General features: G+C 39.3%; 2 protein-coding genes across 5 annotated transcripts; one reads left to right on the forward strand and one right to left on the reverse strand.

Annotated features, from left to right (window-relative positions):
• Positions 1-6,207: 6,207 nt before the first annotated feature.
• On the reverse strand, positions 6,208-8,141 carry LOC147337292 (uncharacterized). Its single transcript, XM_086303312.1, has one exon. The coding sequence runs from the start codon at positions 8,139-8,141 to the stop codon at positions 6,228-6,230; it is 1,914 nt and encodes a 637-aa protein (XP_086159438.1). The 3' UTR covers positions 6,208-6,227.
• Positions 8,142-8,790: 649 nt separating this feature from the next.
• On the forward strand, positions 8,791-15,869 carry dnajc4 (DnaJ (Hsp40) homolog, subfamily C, member 4). 4 transcript variants are annotated; one of them, XM_086303324.1, is made up of 8 exons: positions 8,791-8,945; positions 9,407-9,471; positions 11,211-11,334; positions 11,471-11,561; positions 11,915-12,096; positions 13,469-13,636; positions 14,044-14,130; positions 14,218-15,869. In XM_086303324.1, exons 1-8 carry the CDS (start codon positions 8,917-8,919, stop codon positions 14,312-14,314), a joined length of 843 nt encoding a protein of 280 aa, XP_086159450.1. In that variant the 5' UTR covers positions 8,791-8,916; the 3' UTR covers positions 14,315-15,869. The 4 variants fall into 4 exon arrangements, with proteins under 4 accessions (XP_086159450.1, XP_086159467.1, XP_086159457.1 ...); XM_086303326.1 differs by lacking the exon at positions 8,791-8,945 and adding an exon at positions 8,963-9,173; XM_086303331.1 differs by lacking the exon at positions 9,407-9,471 and having other exon boundaries at positions 8,811-8,945.
• The last annotated feature ends 1,253 nt before the right edge of the window (positions 15,870-17,122 follow it).

Genomic DNA, 17,122 nt, shown 5'->3' on the forward strand with positions numbered 1-17,122 from the left:
GTTACCTAGTAACTACACAAGCCAGGAAGTACCAATGACCGGATTTGGGGTTTGCAGCCTTAAAGGCCGCATTTTAAGGCCGATTACGTCACAGCGACAAGAGAAGGCTTTCCCAATTCAAAGGCTGCTCGAAATGCGGCCCTCAAATGCGTCCATAATTTCCCTGAATTTTAAGGATGGGTCGGTGTAGCCTTCATGGCCCAACATATCCCAGACTTCATAGTGCGGTGGTGGTGTGGATAATTTTGCCGAAAAAAAACGGTGGAAGCGGAGCGGAGGAAGTGTAAACTTTCAGAAGTAAGTACTGAATATTATGTCACTTATTTATGCGCAAATATTTTTTTAATGAAGAACATTAAACCATTATTGTTGGCCACATGTCGGGAAAGTTATGTGACATTAGTCATGTCTGTACTTTCAGAATTAACTTGGTTTTAAAGCCTTTACTTTAAAAAAATATATGTAGTCGACCTTAATCTTACAGAGATTGTGATGATTTTGTGGATAATTAAAGTCAGTCATATATCCACAAACACAACAAGCTGAAAGTCAGTGATGCTGCTCGGTTTGCAGTCTTGAATATCACAGCACAAGCAGGATTCACTGCACTGTTAATGTTAGCTGTGTTATATTGCTGCCTCAGTTCGGTGGTGTCGAGCCAAACGGACTTTAACGTGTGTTTGAACGAGCTGACGGTTCACTCGTTAAGCTGAAAGAAAGATGCTTTAATCACAGGAGTCACACATGTGTGTCCACTGTACCATCTGGGAACTCCTCTTGTTTCGTAATAACACAAACACTAAATCCTCCTTCTTTTGTGCTGTTTTGTAGCAGTGTATACACCTGAGACTGCCACCTGTCTGTCTGTCCTGCACTCTCTCTGTTTCTTTCTCTCTGATTGTGTAATAAAAATATGAACATGTGTTTATAAGTCACACTTGTGTTTGAATCCTGCAGCTTATCACACATTTGATTTCCATGTGTGACGACTGCAAGTGTCCAGAGTGAGGACAGACTGAGGGACCCACTGCTGCACATCATCTGTGAGGCTTTGCACCCCTGATGATCCACCAGGACAAACTCAACAGTGTGTGAGGAAGAGGAGGAGGAAGAGCCAGCAGCAGCTGACAGATGGAGAGAATAGACAGACTGTTCCCTGTTTGTGAAGGACTGCTAGAAAAGTTTAAAATAACTAATTGTCTGTCCTGAATCAGTCTTATTAGGTAATGTTCAAATAATTTTATCATTCCAGTGTTTTCAGTGTGGGAGAAAGTACTCAGGGCCTTCAAGTTACACACTATGAAAGGCAGCAACAAGTGTAATATTCAGAAACCTAAAGTATGTATCAGCAGCAGAATGGAGCTAAAAACAAATGTTTGTTTCAGTTCTATGAAGCTTTGAGTATTTTGGATCAGTAGCACTGCTGTGTTTGTTGCATCATATTGCTGTAATTGTTTATATGCTTTATATATTCTGAGCTAAGTTGATCTATAGTGTTACATCATATTCTGTAAGGATGTTATGTGTTTGTTTACTTTCTGCCCAGTTTGACCCATTTAGCAGAAGCCAGCCTGTTTAAGGCTCTGATATCTATTCTGTATGACTTAAAGCAGTTATGACATGGTCTGATTTTCTCACCCAATAAAGGAATATTTCATATATCAGTCTACTCTTCATTTTATCAGAAACAGTTATCACAGCTTGTACATTTTCTTTTTATAAATATATGTAAGCAATGAGCCAAATTTAGTAATGCCAGCATGAAGGAACAACATTTGTCTCTTATATATGATACACCTATATATGCACTGTCAAAGATACTTGCCTTTGAGTGAAGATTTAAGGTGATAAGACATATAAATAACTGCAACTTGATCTGAAGCTCAGTATTTGACACAGAGTTCATGTTCACTGCTGTAATAGCTAATAATGATTAATATAATAACTAGAATATTGGCCATATTATATTTACATTACCAAAGTGATATGACTTTAGTCTCATGAACAACATCAGCTAATTCTTATTTACTAATTAATCTTGAAATGACTGTTCAGTACAGAAATGAAGCCCAAAAATCATGTTTTACTGTCCTGTGGTCTCAGCCTCAGATACTTATCAAATCACACAAAGCTCATGTAGAAACAAACAAACAAATGAACAAAATATGTTCTCCCTCATTTCTGTCAAACCAAGTTGTATGACACGTTTCCAGCGGTTAGTATCACGGTTGCTAGGCAACCTGGGAAGCGCGACGGAGACTAGACCGTCCCATACAGACAAACTTGCCGTTTATTTTGCAAATCGAGCTCAACACTGCCCCTAGCGTCCTGGAGCACTTCCGTTGTGTTTTGGAATTTGCATGTGTTTTTGAGTTTGCAAGTGTTTTGGAATTTGTACGTGTTTTGGAGTTTGTACGTGTTTTGGATTTTGCAAGTGTTTTGGAGTTTGTACGTGTTTTGAGTTTGCAAGTGTTTTGGAATTTGTACGTGTTTTGGAATTTGTACGTGTTTTGGAATTTGTACGTGTTTTGGATTTTGCAAGTGTTTTGGAATTTGTACGTGTTTTGGAATTTGTACGTGTTTTGGATTTTGCAAGTGTTTTGGAATTTGTACGTGTTTTGGAATTTGCATGTGTTTTTTAGTTTGCAAGTGTTTTGGGTTTTGCAAGTGTTTTGGAGTTTGTACGTGTTTTGGGTTTTGCAAGTGTTTTGGAGTTTGTACGTGTTTTGGAATTTGTACGTGTTTTGGATTTTGCAAGTGTTTTGGAATTTGTACGTGTTTTGGAATTTGTACGTGTTTTGGAATTTGTACGTGTTTTGGAGTTTGTACGTGTTTTGGAATTTGTACGTGTTTTGGATTTTGCAAGTGTTTTGGAGTTTGTACGTGTTTTGAGTTTGCAAGTGTTTTGGAATTTGTACGTGTTTTGGAATTTGCATGTGTTTTTGAGTTTGCAAGTGTTTTGGAATTTGTACGTGTTTTGGAGTTTGTACGTGTTTTGGAATTTGTACGTGTTTTGGATTTTGCAAGTGTTTTGGAGTTTGTACGTGTTTTGAGTTTGCAAGTGTTTTGGAATTTGTACGTGTTTTGGAATTTGCATGTGTTTTTGAGTTTGCAAGTGTTTTGGAATTTGTACGTGTTTTGGAATTTGTACGTGTTTTGGAATTTGTACGTGTTTTGGATTTTGCAAGTGTTTTGGAGTTTGTACGTGTTTTGAGTTTGCAAGTGTTTTGGAATTTGTACGTGTTTTGGAATTTGTACGTGTTTTGGAATTTGTACGTGTTTTGGATTTTGCAAGTGTTTTGGAATTTGTACGTGTTTTGGAATTTGTACGTGTTTTGGAATTTGTACGTGTTTTGGATTTTGCAAGTGTTTTGGAATTTGTACGTGTTTTGGAATTTGCATGTGTTTTTTAGTTTGCAAGTGTTTTGGGTTTTGCAAGTGTTTTGGAGTTTGTACGTGTTTTGGGTTTTGCAAGTGTTTTGGAGTTTGTACGTGTTTTGGAATTTGTACGTGTTTTGGAATTTGTACGTGTTTTGGATTTTGCAAGTGTTTTGGAATTTGTACGTGTTTTGGAATTTGTACGTGTTTTGGATTTTGCAAGTGTTTTGGAGTTTGTACGTGTTTTGAGTTTGCAAGTGTTTTGGAATTTGTACGTGTTTTGGAATTTGTACGTGTTTTGGATTTTGCAAGTGTTTTGGAATTTGTACGTGTTTTGGAATTTGCATGTGTTTTTTAGTTTGCAAGTGTTTTGGGTTTTGCAAGTGTTTTGGAGTTTGTACGTGTTTTGAGTTTTGCAAGTGTTTTGGATTTTGCAAGTGTTTTGGAGTTTGTACGTGTTTTGGAGTTTGCGTGTGTTCTTTAGTTTGCAAGTGTTTTGGAGTTTGCATGTGTTTTGGAATTTGCATGTGTTTTGGAGTTTGTACGTGCTTTGTCTCTAGGGGCCACCGTACTCTTTTACTAATTTGTTTAACGTTTTATGCTTTGTTTTATTGCTTTAGTGGAGGTGCGGCCGCTTGTTGAGGGGCTAGGCACGTGAGGTGGGCATAGGTAGATTGCACCATTTAGACTTCAGTGTGAGTGACAGTGAGGTCTGCAGTGGAGTTACACGGGTGAGTAACTGGTAGCATCCTTGGGCACTCCTCCCTGTAGGTTGCCTCCTCAAGTGGCCGGTCTCCACTATTTTGTTTAGTATTGTTTTGTTTGTTTGTTTTTTATTCAATCTGTGATTGTTTTAGAGCATCGTGGGAGGGAGTCTGGTCATTTTAATCATCAGTTGTTAATAAAGTGTTTTTAATTAACTATCCTGCCGTCTCAACCCTGCTACCTTAGGTACCTTTCTGATTTTACAATTCTATGCTTTTAGTAGTTCTTCTTAATAAATTTTGATTTGTAAAATTCATCTGTCTCCTCTCTACTGTTAATAACGAGTCTGTGGGCTTTGGTAGCCAGTGTAACACTTACATTGGATAGAGGAATCTTTCCTGGGGTGTAACTTCCTCCCCCAGGTGACGTTGTCAACATCTTAGTTGCCGTCCCCGGTTATCCCTCATTCGCGCCACCACACTACCATACAGGCCTAATTGGCAGAGAGCTGCAGAAGTCATTGTCCTTCTTAAAGGTTCTCCATACTCCACACAGCAATGCTGGAGCTTTGTCAGAGTGACCATTGGGTTATTGGTCACCTCCATGACAGATGAAGCTCTTCAGCATCCACACTGTTTATGTGTTAAAAGAGAAATGGTTTCATTGTAACTAAAACCAATTCTCTACTCCTAACTGGCACATGAGAGTACATGGTCCAGCAATAAATTCTCCAGCTTTTGTGAAGTTGTTGGGCAAATGGTGACCTTATGGTATGAAATTGTGGGTCTTTCTGTGTGGAGTTTGCATGTTCTCCTGTGATTGCGTGGAAACTCTAAATTGTGCAACTGGTTGTCTGTGTGTTAGCCCTGCGCCAGTCCAGGGTACACCCTGGTGACAGCTGATTTGATTTTATTGTTTATTTATTTGTACAAAGTTTTTTTTTTTTTCCTTTTCTGTGGCTTTTCTTTCTATTTGTTTTTATGTATTTAATCTTCTGTACAGCACATTGTAGATTTTTTTTTTTTTTTAATTTCAGTATCATGTTTTTGTAGATATATTTTTATTTTTTTTAAATTTTCAGTACTGTACAGCACTTTGGTCCATTGTGGTTGTTTTGTGATTCAGAGGCTGCCTTTAATGGCCGATTACATCACAGCCAGGCGACAAAGGCTGCTCCAAATGTGACCCACAAATGCCTCCTCCTTTTACCTGGATTTGAAGGATGGTTCGGGTGTGTCCTTCATGGCCCACCCTATCCCAGGATTCGTAGCAGTGAATAATTTTTTGATTTAAGCTTGTTCTGCAGCTACAAGAGATAGGCACCTTGCAGTTGATGAAATCCTCTGTATGCCAGAGTTTTCTAGAGTCAAATGTGAAGCCACCTGACCGACAGCTAAAGCTTCTCCTAAATTAGGCCATGCAACAGGATAATGACCCCAAGCACAGCAGCAAATCTACAGCATGGAAGTCCAGACCTCAACCTGACTGAAATGCTGTGTATAAAGGAATGCTTGCAAATGTCAATGAATTGAAGTTATTGCTGCTGACTGAAGGTTCTGTAAACTACTCAATCATAGAATGATACGATATTGAACTAAAACAAATGCCTGAACCCTAAATTATGGATATCCTATTGTGGTGATCTAAAACGTAACACTAAATGTGATTAAAACACTAAAACTCTGGACTCCGGGGCTGAACGACCGCAAGGATCACCAGCCCGAGGAAAACACAAAATACACATGACTCCGTGAGAAAGACAATTCATTCTTGAATGAAGACGTGGATCAGACACATTTAAAATGTAGCCAATTGTGTTTATTATTCAATTATTAAGGAAATAGAAAAGGTGGGGGAATAGAAAAGGAGGGGAGGGGTGGGGGGTAAAGAAGAGGGTAAAGGAAAGGGATAGAAAGGAGGAAAGAGATAGAGGTGAGAGAACCCCAACAATGCCCTCTGAGCAAGCACTGGATGCGACAGTGGATAGGAAAAACTCCCTTTAAAGGAAGAAACCTATGACAGAACCAGGCTCTAGAGGGGGCAGTCAACTGTCGGGACTGGTTGGGGGGTGAGGGTGAAAGAGAGGGGGGGGGGGGGGAGTTACAGGGAAATAGGGGAGGGAGAGGTGTCAGGAGAGGTGAAAATTACGATGCAACGGTGGAGGAGGAAGACGGGGTGACATCAGTAGAAGAAAAAGTGGAAAAAGTAGAAAAAGCAGGAGTGCTCTTCCTCCAGAAGAAGCGGAAGCGTTTTTTCTTCTTTTCCATGATCTTTTCCACCAGCACTTTCTTCTCTAGGACGAGGGTTCTTAACTCATCAATTGTTTGTGTATTTTCCTTCTCAAGTTTCCTGCATGTTGTCTCCACTTCTTCTAATTTGGCTTGTTTTTCTTCCAGCCTTTCTTTCAGTTCTTTACATTTGGCCTCCTGCATAAGCTTTGCCTCGTGCATCTCTGTATAACTCTGTTGTAATTTGTTGTGTGTGTCTTGTAGCTGCTGACTTCTCTCGAGTTCTTGAAGTGTACACTGCAGGTCTGTGTTAGTTTTCTCTAGTTGCTGCTTTAACATCTGCACCTCAGTGTTTTTGCACTTCAAGTTGTTGGAAAGTTTCTCCAGTTCTGTGTTTTTTCTCAGCATGTCACTGAGCTTACTCTGCATCTCTGAGCATTGTCTTTGCACTTTTTTCTTTTCCCCCTCCAGCTCAGTTGTTTTGGAGTTCAGTTTGTTATAACGGTCTTGCAGCTGTTGGTTTTTCCTCTCAAAGTCCTGGAGAATTTGTTTTTCTTCTTTCTGCTTTCTTTTCCGTTGTTCTTTGTCTTGAAGCAGCTCTTGATATTTGTGCAGCGTTTCATCAAGCTTTACCTGCTGCGCTCTGTATTTTTCCTGCATGCCTCTCTGGTTTATGTCCAGTTTTTCTTTCTCTTCAAGGATTTCTTTATTTTTTTGTAGAGCTTCATCAAGCATTACTTGCAAACCTTGGTTGTGTTTCTTGATGTTCTGAAGCTCACAATCCAGATCTTTCTGTTTCGTGTCATGCTGTTCTTTGTCTTGTAGGAAATCCTTATTTCTTTGCACTGTTTTATCAAGCTTTATTTTCAGCGCGGTGTACTTTTCCTCCACGCCTTCAAGCTTGGAGTCCATTTCTTTCTGTTTAATTTCTAGTTGCTTTTTTTCTTGAAGCAACTCTTTATTTTTGTTCAGTGTTTTATCAAGCTTTGCCTGAAGCCCTTTGTACTTTTCCTCCATGCCTTGTAGTTTGCGCTGCTTTATGTCCATTTGTTCTTTTTCTTGGAGGAGTTCTTGATTTTTTTGCAGAGCTTCATCAAGCTTTATTTGCAAGGCTTCCTTGTGTTTCTCGCTGTCCTGAAGCTTGCAATCCGTATCTTCCTTTTTCATGGTCTGTTGCGCTTTCTTTCGAAGAAACTCAACCCTTCCTTTCAGCACTTTTTGATTTATCTCAGCGCCTTGGAGTTTTATGACCAGTTGTTTCTTCTCTTGGAGGAGTTCTTGATTTTTTTGCAGAGCTTGATCAAGCTTTACTTGCAGCTCCTGAATCTTTTTTTCCCTCTCTTTCTCGTTTTTCTTCTGTTGGAGGATTTCTTCTGTTGGTTTTTCTTGTACTTTATTAAGCTCTGCTTGGAGCTCAAAGATCCTTCCCCGCATGTCTAGGAGTTCCATTTCTTTCTCCTTTTGAATGTCTTCCTTATCAAGAAGCTGTCTGAACAGTCTATCTACTTCATCGGTCCTTCTCTCACAGTGCTCTCTCAGTAAGATAATCTCCGTTCGTTGTTTAAAAAAACTTTCCCAGATGTAATTGGTGTACTCTGGCTGGGGCGGGTGTCGCGTATTGTGATTGTTCATGAGATTTTCCTCATGCATTTCTTCCAAGCACATCTTCTGCAGTTGAGTATCGTCTTCTCGATTGCAAAGAGGAGCGCTGGGCTTTACGTTTTCTCTTTTTTTCTGTTTTCTTGGAGACATGTTGGAATCTGTTAACAGTGACTCTGAAAAGGATCCAAAAAAAGGCTTCTCTGGCGAACGTTTGAATGCTGCAAACATAAATGCTGCGAATAACGGACTAAAAGTTCTTGCGTCTCACCCCTATTTATAGGGGTGTTGTTACACTTTCTCTTACCGTACATTACCAAATCTCCATTTGCACTATTTGCCTATTTGCACTACTCTGCCTGGCTTACACTCAATGTCACTTACCCATTATATTGTATATTATATAGCTTTCTTGTTATATGTAAAATTGTATTTATTTAAATTTTTACTTTTTAATTATTTTACTTGCATTTTTTAATCACTTTTATATTTAAATATATTTAAATGTTCATTTGCTATTTATCTAGGGAGTGAAGAGTAACGCAATTTCTATTCTCCGTATGTCCTGTACATGTGGCAGAATCGACAAATAAAGTTGACTTTGACTTTTGACTTTGATAGGTTTTAGGATCAAAGGATCACAGTGGTGGTAAGATTCTAAATGTGTGTGACATCACGATTCTGTAAGCCAATGAGGTTGTCACATGACATTTGTGGGAGGGCATTCTTTACTTGGACAAATTATCAATAAGCTTTCAATATCAGTAACAATGGTGACAGTATAATTGTTTATTGTGCTGAACAATAAACAATTCTATTGACAATTATATGTGTCCAGTATTCAATATTTAAATTATTCTTTTTTGATGTTTTACTTTTTATTTATCAGTGTTCATCACTCAACTACTCTTTAATCCCGAAAATGGTGGTGTTTTTATTTTGAAGGCCCGCGCTCTTATTTTGTAGACTTTTGATCTAACTGACGTTGGCTCTATGCGCCGAGCTTATGCGATGTTATGAAACTGCCCTCCGCTGGTATGTCACCTCTCCTCCTTTAGTCAGCTCTGCTTCTACAACACTCCTTATTTGAAAATGTGTTTGACTTTTATTTTACGTATTTATTAAAACGCCTCTAGTTATACAGTTTTTAACAAGCTGTCGATGACGTAGTTCAACAGTTTAGAGCTAACGCCGGTACACCCGGCTAGCATTAGCACTTCTCTGATAGCAGAACAAAGTGTTCCAGCTGAATCTCATGATGTGGTTAGTCGGCTTTTCTGCTTCACTGATGTGAACATTACACGTAATAACTGATGTGCAAAGCCAGCTGTCATTGTAGCAGTTGAATGTAGTTAACGTGAGTGGGTCAAAGTGAAACACAGGTCGTGTTGTGACCTTTCAGCTGATTGTGAAAGGTGTCAAATTGCCCCCTGTTTTAGTTGTTTAATCCCTTTGAAAACATGTCATTCACCTCATCCCTTTGTTTTGGTCCTCAGTCACGTGTCCACAGATAAGGGGACAGATGCTGACGTCGACATTTTCAATGGGAAGACAGTGAAAGGTAAAATCAGAGAAAACAGGCAGTTTGCAGCTAAGTTGTAGTTGACTAAAACTAAACCAAGTACCCAAGCTAGTGACTGACTAGTACCACACATTACCTACTAAAGAAAAAATAACTAACGTGCAGGCTAATAAAAACTAAACTAAGATATTTTGCCTGTTGATAGGACCCATGTGAGGTGTTTCAGGCAATTATTTAGAACACCTCCTGGGCACATCCCTTTGGAGGCACACCCAACTGGAAAGAGACCCCAGGGTAAACCTACATCCTGCTAGAGAGATTATATATTTCATCTGTCTGGGAATGGTTTGGGATCTCCCAGGAGGAACTGGGTTTATCTGGAGAGAATTAAGTTTGGAGTACTAGAGTACTCCAGATAAGCAGGAATATTGTTTGGATAAATATTTTTCAACAGTAAAATAATAATAATAATAATAATAATAATAATAATAATAATAAAAATTCTATAGTAGTGAAAAAACAGGAGCTTTTCTGTCATTTAATTTTTTACATATTCATTACTTTAGTGCAGTATGGAGGGCTGTGGGGGGAGGTCTTTGTCAGTAGAATCAGCTGTAAAACTAAAAGAAAAATACTGTTAGTCCAAAATGTATGTCTTCCTTCAGATTTTCCTAAGACTTCATGTGAGCTGTTTTGAAGGTTTCCTGGGCTGATTTATGGTTATGTGGTTGTTTGGTCAAGGCCAATAGTTTCCTTAATTAATATCATGGGCAGTTAGCAAAGACATAAGTCTGCAGCTGTTTCTGTTTTCCAACCTTGGTTTTAGGCTTAACATTTATTTCATAGAGACATTCGACATGTGCTCAGCATAATAAGATAAGATAAGATAAGATAACCTTTATTAGTCCCACACGTGGGAAATTTGTTTTGTCACAGCAGGAAGTGGACAGTGCAAAAGTTATGAAGCAAAAATTAGAATACAATAAGAATAAATACAGTACACAACTGTACAGAATAGAATAAAATAAAATACTATATACAGTAGAATCAACTCAATCCTGTTGTTTGCCCAGCGATCTGGTGAGATAAGTGAGCGTAAGCATCTTTACCAGTAACTAAAATAAGTCTCTGACGATCTCATACGAAAGGAGTCTAAAAATTGAAGGTGAGGCAATGTTTTTGTTAAACTTAACAAAAATAAATAGATCTATATATATATATGTATTAAAAAGTATGATGATGATTGTGAAGAATGAATATGAATAAAAATGTTGACGATAATAAAAAGTAGAGTTTTCTCTGGGGAACAATACAGTACAATACAATTTCAAATTTGCTTCCGGTGCTGGGCTACATAATGACTCAAATCTACTTCTCCTTGTTTGTTTTCCTTCTAGTATCACTAGTATCAATGTTTTATTACTAATATATCATATCAGTAATAGCTTCAGAGGCAGTTCCAGGTCAAGATTTATAATAATAAAAAATTGATTCTGTTGCTTCCTGGAAACTGCTGTAGATACACATAACGGTGATATTCTGGATTTGTTTCAGTTATTTATTCACTTTTAATTAATAAAATGCTGATTTTTGATGTTACTTTTACACAACTGTTAAAACGTTGTCCCTTAGAAGCTTCTTCCCAGCATTATTTCCTTTTGATAATTAGACATTTATAACTTTAACATATTTAAATTCAGTATCTGGAGCCCGCCCACTTAGTACTTAGTGCCTTGGCTTTGGGTCTTTGCATTGTTTCATCTGTCCTCTCTGCTCAGGTCCTTGTGTGGAACCGCCAAAAATTTCCATCATGCTGTTGGAGGCTCAGCTACGTCTGTGCCAGAGTTGTTTTTGGTGTTGCAAGAGTGGACTGCGGCTGTTCTCCCAAAGCTATACGCAAAGGTAGACAAAGTGAATGTGTGCCTTTAGGTTTTAGGCAGAGTTGCTGAGAACACCTTGATGATTGTGTTTGTGTACTCTGTGTTTAAACAGGTCTGAGTGCCTGCTTGGTTTTGAGTTCTTTGCTTTCTCACCGCAGAAAAGCTGCGACCTACTACGACCTCCTGGGAGTCAAATCTGATGCCACGTTAGAAGAAATCAAAAATGCGTTTTTTGACAAATCCAAAAAGGTATCATTCCCATTTGGATTTAAATAAAACATGTGGCCACACGAGGGCAGCCTTGCACAGCACATTTTGTGCTTGCTAACTGTTCCCACAGTGGGCTTCCTCACTGTTTGTTTTCAAGCTATGGCTCCCAGTTTAAATAAGGATGGGTATGTGTGTTTACTTTGTGGCTTTGGCCTCATTAAAGGGTGAGAAAGAAGCTTGGTTCAAAGTGCAAAACAAAAATCTATTTGTCATAAAAAGTAAGAACATTTTTCGGTTGTTAATGGTTGCATATTTGACCTGCACCAGATCTTTTCTTTTTTCATGCTTCATGAGGAGAATTTGCTGCTGACTCTGTCCCCTTTATTGTGCAGCTACATCCAGACAGCGACCCGTCAAACCCGGCACTGCACAGCCAGTTTGTGCAGCTGAACGAGGCCTACAGGGTGCTGAGCAAAGATCTGAGTAGGAAGGAGTACGACTTCAAAATACGACAGCCGTATGGTGGTGCTCAAGTCTTCAGATCTGCCTCCACTGACCCCAGCTACAGAGGCAGGTGAGGATTCACCCACATCCATTAGTGTGTTACTGCTTATGAACTTTACATTAACAGTGTGTCATCTTTAAAAGCAGCAAATTTCACACAGGAACCCCAGTGTTTGGGGCTTCATTGTTTCTAACATGTATAACAGTAAAACAGGAGATTGTCAGCATCAGATGTGTTCAATTAATTCTCTTTCATGGGCTCAACAGGATGTCACACAGACTATACTGAGGAGCATGCAGGGTAAAGACTGTTTAATGTCAGATACAGCTGATACCGTCATTGATGTTCTCATGTACAGCTCTGACGGGCAATGTCTGAAAAGGTTGAAGTGCACATCTGAAAAATTCACCTTTTTTTATATAATGTCAGGCCAGAGCAGCGGTCATCTTAAAGCACCAAGGGACAGATTTAGAAAAGAAACACAGAATTTGTGACTGACGCTGTTGCATATCTATTTCTGGGAGTTCCTTTCTCAAGGCACAAAAAATGGGGACGACAATGTTTAAATCATATACGCCAACTGATTCACAACTTTTGCAACATGGAATTTACTTTCAATTGCCCCGATATTTAATGCCATAAAAAAGCATGTCTTACAACTACACTTGTGTCACACTTGAATTACAGACATTTCTATCCACAGTCCCACAGTTTCGGGGGACTGAGGCCTTTTCTCCTGTTATTCAGGGACTAAATAAGCACATAAAAGATCTGCAGTGTTGAGATTATGTTTAGTACCTGGTCACTGGAATTCTCTTTATGAGGTCCAAGGAGACCGTGATGTAAAAAATAAACTTGTGTTGCTAGTTAAACGAAATAAACAGCTCTGCAAGAAAGGAAAAACTTTAGCAGTGGCCAAATCAACAATCTGTTACATTTATGAAACGAATGAGTCCACTGACCACAGAAGACAAATAAATTGCAGAATTATTTCCATGGTTGAGAAATCATCTTCACAGCATCCAGTATTTTAGACAATGAACTTTGTGTTGTATTCAAGAATTTGAACTTGAGATTGAGCTCATAAACTCATTAGGAAATTGTTTACTGAGGTCAGCGAGTGAGAGATCAGTAGGGTCATTTGCTCATAAACGTCTATACATCTGGACTTTTTGAAGCTAGAGGAATCCCCTCCTGGTGGACATAAAAAAATAAATCTGCTTTGGATTTACTTTGCAGTCCTGGAGCTTCTGGAAGCTCCATCCTTTATATACAGACTATGACTATCACTTGTCATTTTCATTTAATGTTTCTTGAAGTTCAGACACGATTTGTGTAACTGCAAATCAAATGAGCAACCTTAGTTATTACAACAAGTGCTTATTACATTGACTAGTGACATCAGAAACAACGCTCAATCTTCTCATGCCTTTCCTATCAGCATGGATGCCTATGAGAACATCCGTTACTGGGAGCAGGTTCATCACCCTCACACTCCAGAGATGATGGCCGAGGAGAAGCAGAAGAGGAGGAAGAGGAACTTCCGCCTGGTGGCGTATTGTGTCGTCGCTATGATGCTCAGCATAGGAGCCCATGCCGTCCTCTTCAAGTAAAAACCCCACACACGATACCGACTGAGCATTCAGCATTTTGTATTTAAATTTAAACTGTAAATATTAGAAAGAAGTGTGCATTTGGTAAACTTCCTCTTGCTCACATCCTGTCCTTCGTTGTCCACACTGTGTCCTTTTATTTGCTGCTCATTCACATCCAGATGAATGAGGAATGTTGCGGACGTGTCTCAGTGCCATGTGTGTTGGCACAACCTCCCAACTCGCGGCCTTGAGTTTGCTTTCACACACTGACGTGGTGCCACATGTGTTTGTTGAGATTCACTTCTTTGTGATGTGAGCAGCTCCTCTAACAGCTGTACAAACCCATAAATAAAGAGCGCTGCTGAGTTCTTAGGTTAAGCTCTCTAAAAGGGAATTGTCTACCTCCCTCTGATGCTTTCAGGAAACTGGAAGAAGTTCACACTAACTTCATGGATGAGAAAGACCGAATCATCATAGAAATTTACAATGAAGCCAAAGAGAGGGCGAGGTGTGTGCACTGAGCTTCAGATTCCTTTTTCCCCCTGCTTCTCTCTGATGTTGTTGTTCTGATGCTGTTTCATTTGCGGTTTTTCAGGGTCAATGGTTTTAAGAAGCAAACGGAAATCCTGCGTCAGAAGCACGCGGAGTTTAAGGAGAAATACAAACGCACCGACGTTGGAGACGACAAGTAGCAGATCCTTCAGCTGTGCTCGGTGATGCCAGCAGGCGGACCAAGCTGGCTGTTGTGTTTTAAGATTATTTATTTTCTGACCTTTTTAAACGTGTTTCCACGCCTCTTTCTGCCCTCAGATGTGATCCTGAAATCTGCAGGGAGTGGGTGTGGTTTAGGGGGAGGGTTCCTCTGGTCATAGATGTTGACCAGGATAAGCTTTTATATTTTATGGGGCTCGTTTGTTCCCAAACTTGTTCACGGTTTGTCCACAGGAGCCATAATGAGCTCTATCAAACTGCCCCTAATGGAGTCTCAGGAACACGCTGTTTGCTGTTTATTGTTCTCAGCCTCATTTCTGTTACAGCTGTGCAGCATCTGGAACTCACATGTGACGGTGAATAATACAACATGACAGCTGATCAAGTTGTGAAGAGAGAGACTCTTATTTGCAGCAATGTTTCATGTTGTTTTAAAAGAAAATGTCTTTCAGCACTCAAGTGTGGACGCTGCTGTTTAAATTGGTTCACACCTGATATATATTCACAAGTGTTTGATTTTTGGACTTTCTGCACTTCCTGCCAACAAATATCGATTTGTTTGACACAGAAAATCTGGAGAAAAAAGTGCCACTGAGTAAGTTATTTATTGCAAACTGTTGTAATATTATGGAGAAATGCATTTAAAGGAAAGATCACACACACAAAGTGAGCCAACATTTACCATTTTGGCCTCTCAGTCTTTATATATTATATTGTTTTATGTTTTTGCTGCCTTGTTGAGTCCCTCTTGGGACATCTGAGAGAAAGCTTTAAAAGATCTCATTAACCATCCTTTGCTTGATTTCACTTTACTTCTACATGCTTCTTGTTATTTAATGTCTTGCTTATTACCATTTCTTCCCATAGTGTCATTTGTTTCCTGTTACCTTTTAACGAGCAGCAGAGAAGAATCGGTAATGATTCAAATAGATAATTATCTCAGATCTTTGTTTTCCATCATGTCGGTGAAAGTGAATCATACATTTTTAACTTTGAAGACAGCAACGCAGTTATGTTTATTTGCATGTTTGCTTTTACAAACAAGAAAATTTCCAGTGATCATCCAGGAAAGGCGACACCCATTATGAAGTCAAGGCTTGGATTCTTTCCTTCTTTCTTTCTTTTTATTTTGGAAGGAATTGTGTGGGTGTGTAAAACCCTGCATCTACAGCGTGAAGTTTGTTTTTTAAGAAAGGATATCGCCCCTTTTCCCTCTCTGTTTTCTTGTCACCAGCGGCCCCTGCCCTGAGACGTCAGCAGGAGATAACATACTGTGTCCCCGCATAGCTCTCAGACACCCTCACCCTCATGTGGCGTGTGAGTACCCTGTCATAACCCAAACACGCCATAATGACTGAGATCCTCGTGTCAGCATGCCTTCACACACACACTGATAGGAGATGAGGCTCAAGAGTTTTCCTGCTAGAGAAGAAAACAGCTCTGGATGCAGTTTTAATTGACTTTTATCTTTAGTTTAATGAGCTGCAAAGAGAAACTGTGTAGAATCATGCTCTGAAATAAAAGCGTGACATGCTCTTTGGAGATTATTTTTTATTGATTAGTTGGATGGGAGGGGCTGAAATCCTTAATTTCCCTCCTTGGGCATTAAAAAGATCATAAAACTGCTCCCAAACCACAATGATCCACCTTCGGGAATCAAAATTGTTTTTATGATTTTAATTATCAGTAAACTCTACTACTGTGCAAAAGTCACTAGCAGCTTTTTTTTTTTTTAATATATATATATTTTGCTTCCAAGCAGGTAGTTTCTTTCTGAAGGTCTTTCAAACTTTGTCTTTGACTGATTTTTCAATGATTTTCAGTTCAGTCTTTGTGCCTGACTTTTTTCAGAGAAACATTTTGTTTTTTGTTAAGATTCATAACACTGACCTATGAGTCAAGCATAAAGCACCTAACTTGAGGGATGAATCACTGTTGTGTGTACATGTAAGAGACAACGACAAAGAAAAGTATTTTGCACCGACATCGTGATTCCCAAAAAGCTATTAACTCAAAATATGGCAAATCTTGTCATGTTGTGCAGACAAGATTTGCAGCTTTCCCAATCTGGGAAAGCTGCAAAAGTGGAGGACTAAAGAAGTTGATCCCTCTGCTGTTCACTGAAAGCTCATCAGAAATGTTCTCGGTGAAAGTGTATCTGTCGGGAAACTATTCTTAAGGAAAGGAAACGGTGATAAATGTTGAGGTATGAGAAATTACACAGAACTGGCCAGAAAATCAGGGGAAACAAGTCTGAAGAAGAGATGAATAAATAATTTGAAATTTCTGTTTTAACCCAATCATTGTCAGGATGTGTGGAGGAAGTCAGGAGAGAGGTACAGCAGTGATGGCCTACAGCCGTCTTGTGAAACACGGTGGAGGCTCTGTCATGGTTCAGGGCCCCATTTCAGTCAGTGGTGTTTGGGATGTTGTCAAAATTAATGGAATTATGAATAGAGAACAGCATTGTCCAATGTTGACCCATGATGCAATACCAACTGGAAGGGATCTGATTGGCAGCTGCTTCATTTTTCAGCATGAAATAATTCCAAACCCACTGCCAGTGCAGTGAAAGCACACCTGGATAGAAAAACAGTAACTGGAACACTAACAGTGATGGAGCGGCCTCTCCAGAGCCCAGACCTCAACATTATTGAAGCAGTGTGGGATCATCTTAACAGAGAACAGAGCAACAGACAGCCAACGGTTCAAAGCAGAGCACTGAATGTCCTTCAATAAGTCTGGAGAACCGTTCCTGAAGATGACTTCATGAAATGTTGCCTTCAGGT

The sequence above is a fragment of the Aulonocara sp. 'chitande type north' Nkhata Bay genome, linkage group LG2, assembly GCF_057382095.1.
Source record: "Aulonocara sp. 'chitande type north' Nkhata Bay isolate Kocher_YH1m ecotype deep benthic linkage group LG2, A_spYH_male_GT1.1, whole genome shotgun sequence".
Classification (NCBI taxonomy): domain Eukaryota; kingdom Metazoa; phylum Chordata; class Actinopteri; order Cichliformes; family Cichlidae; genus Aulonocara; species Aulonocara sp. 'chitande type north' Nkhata Bay.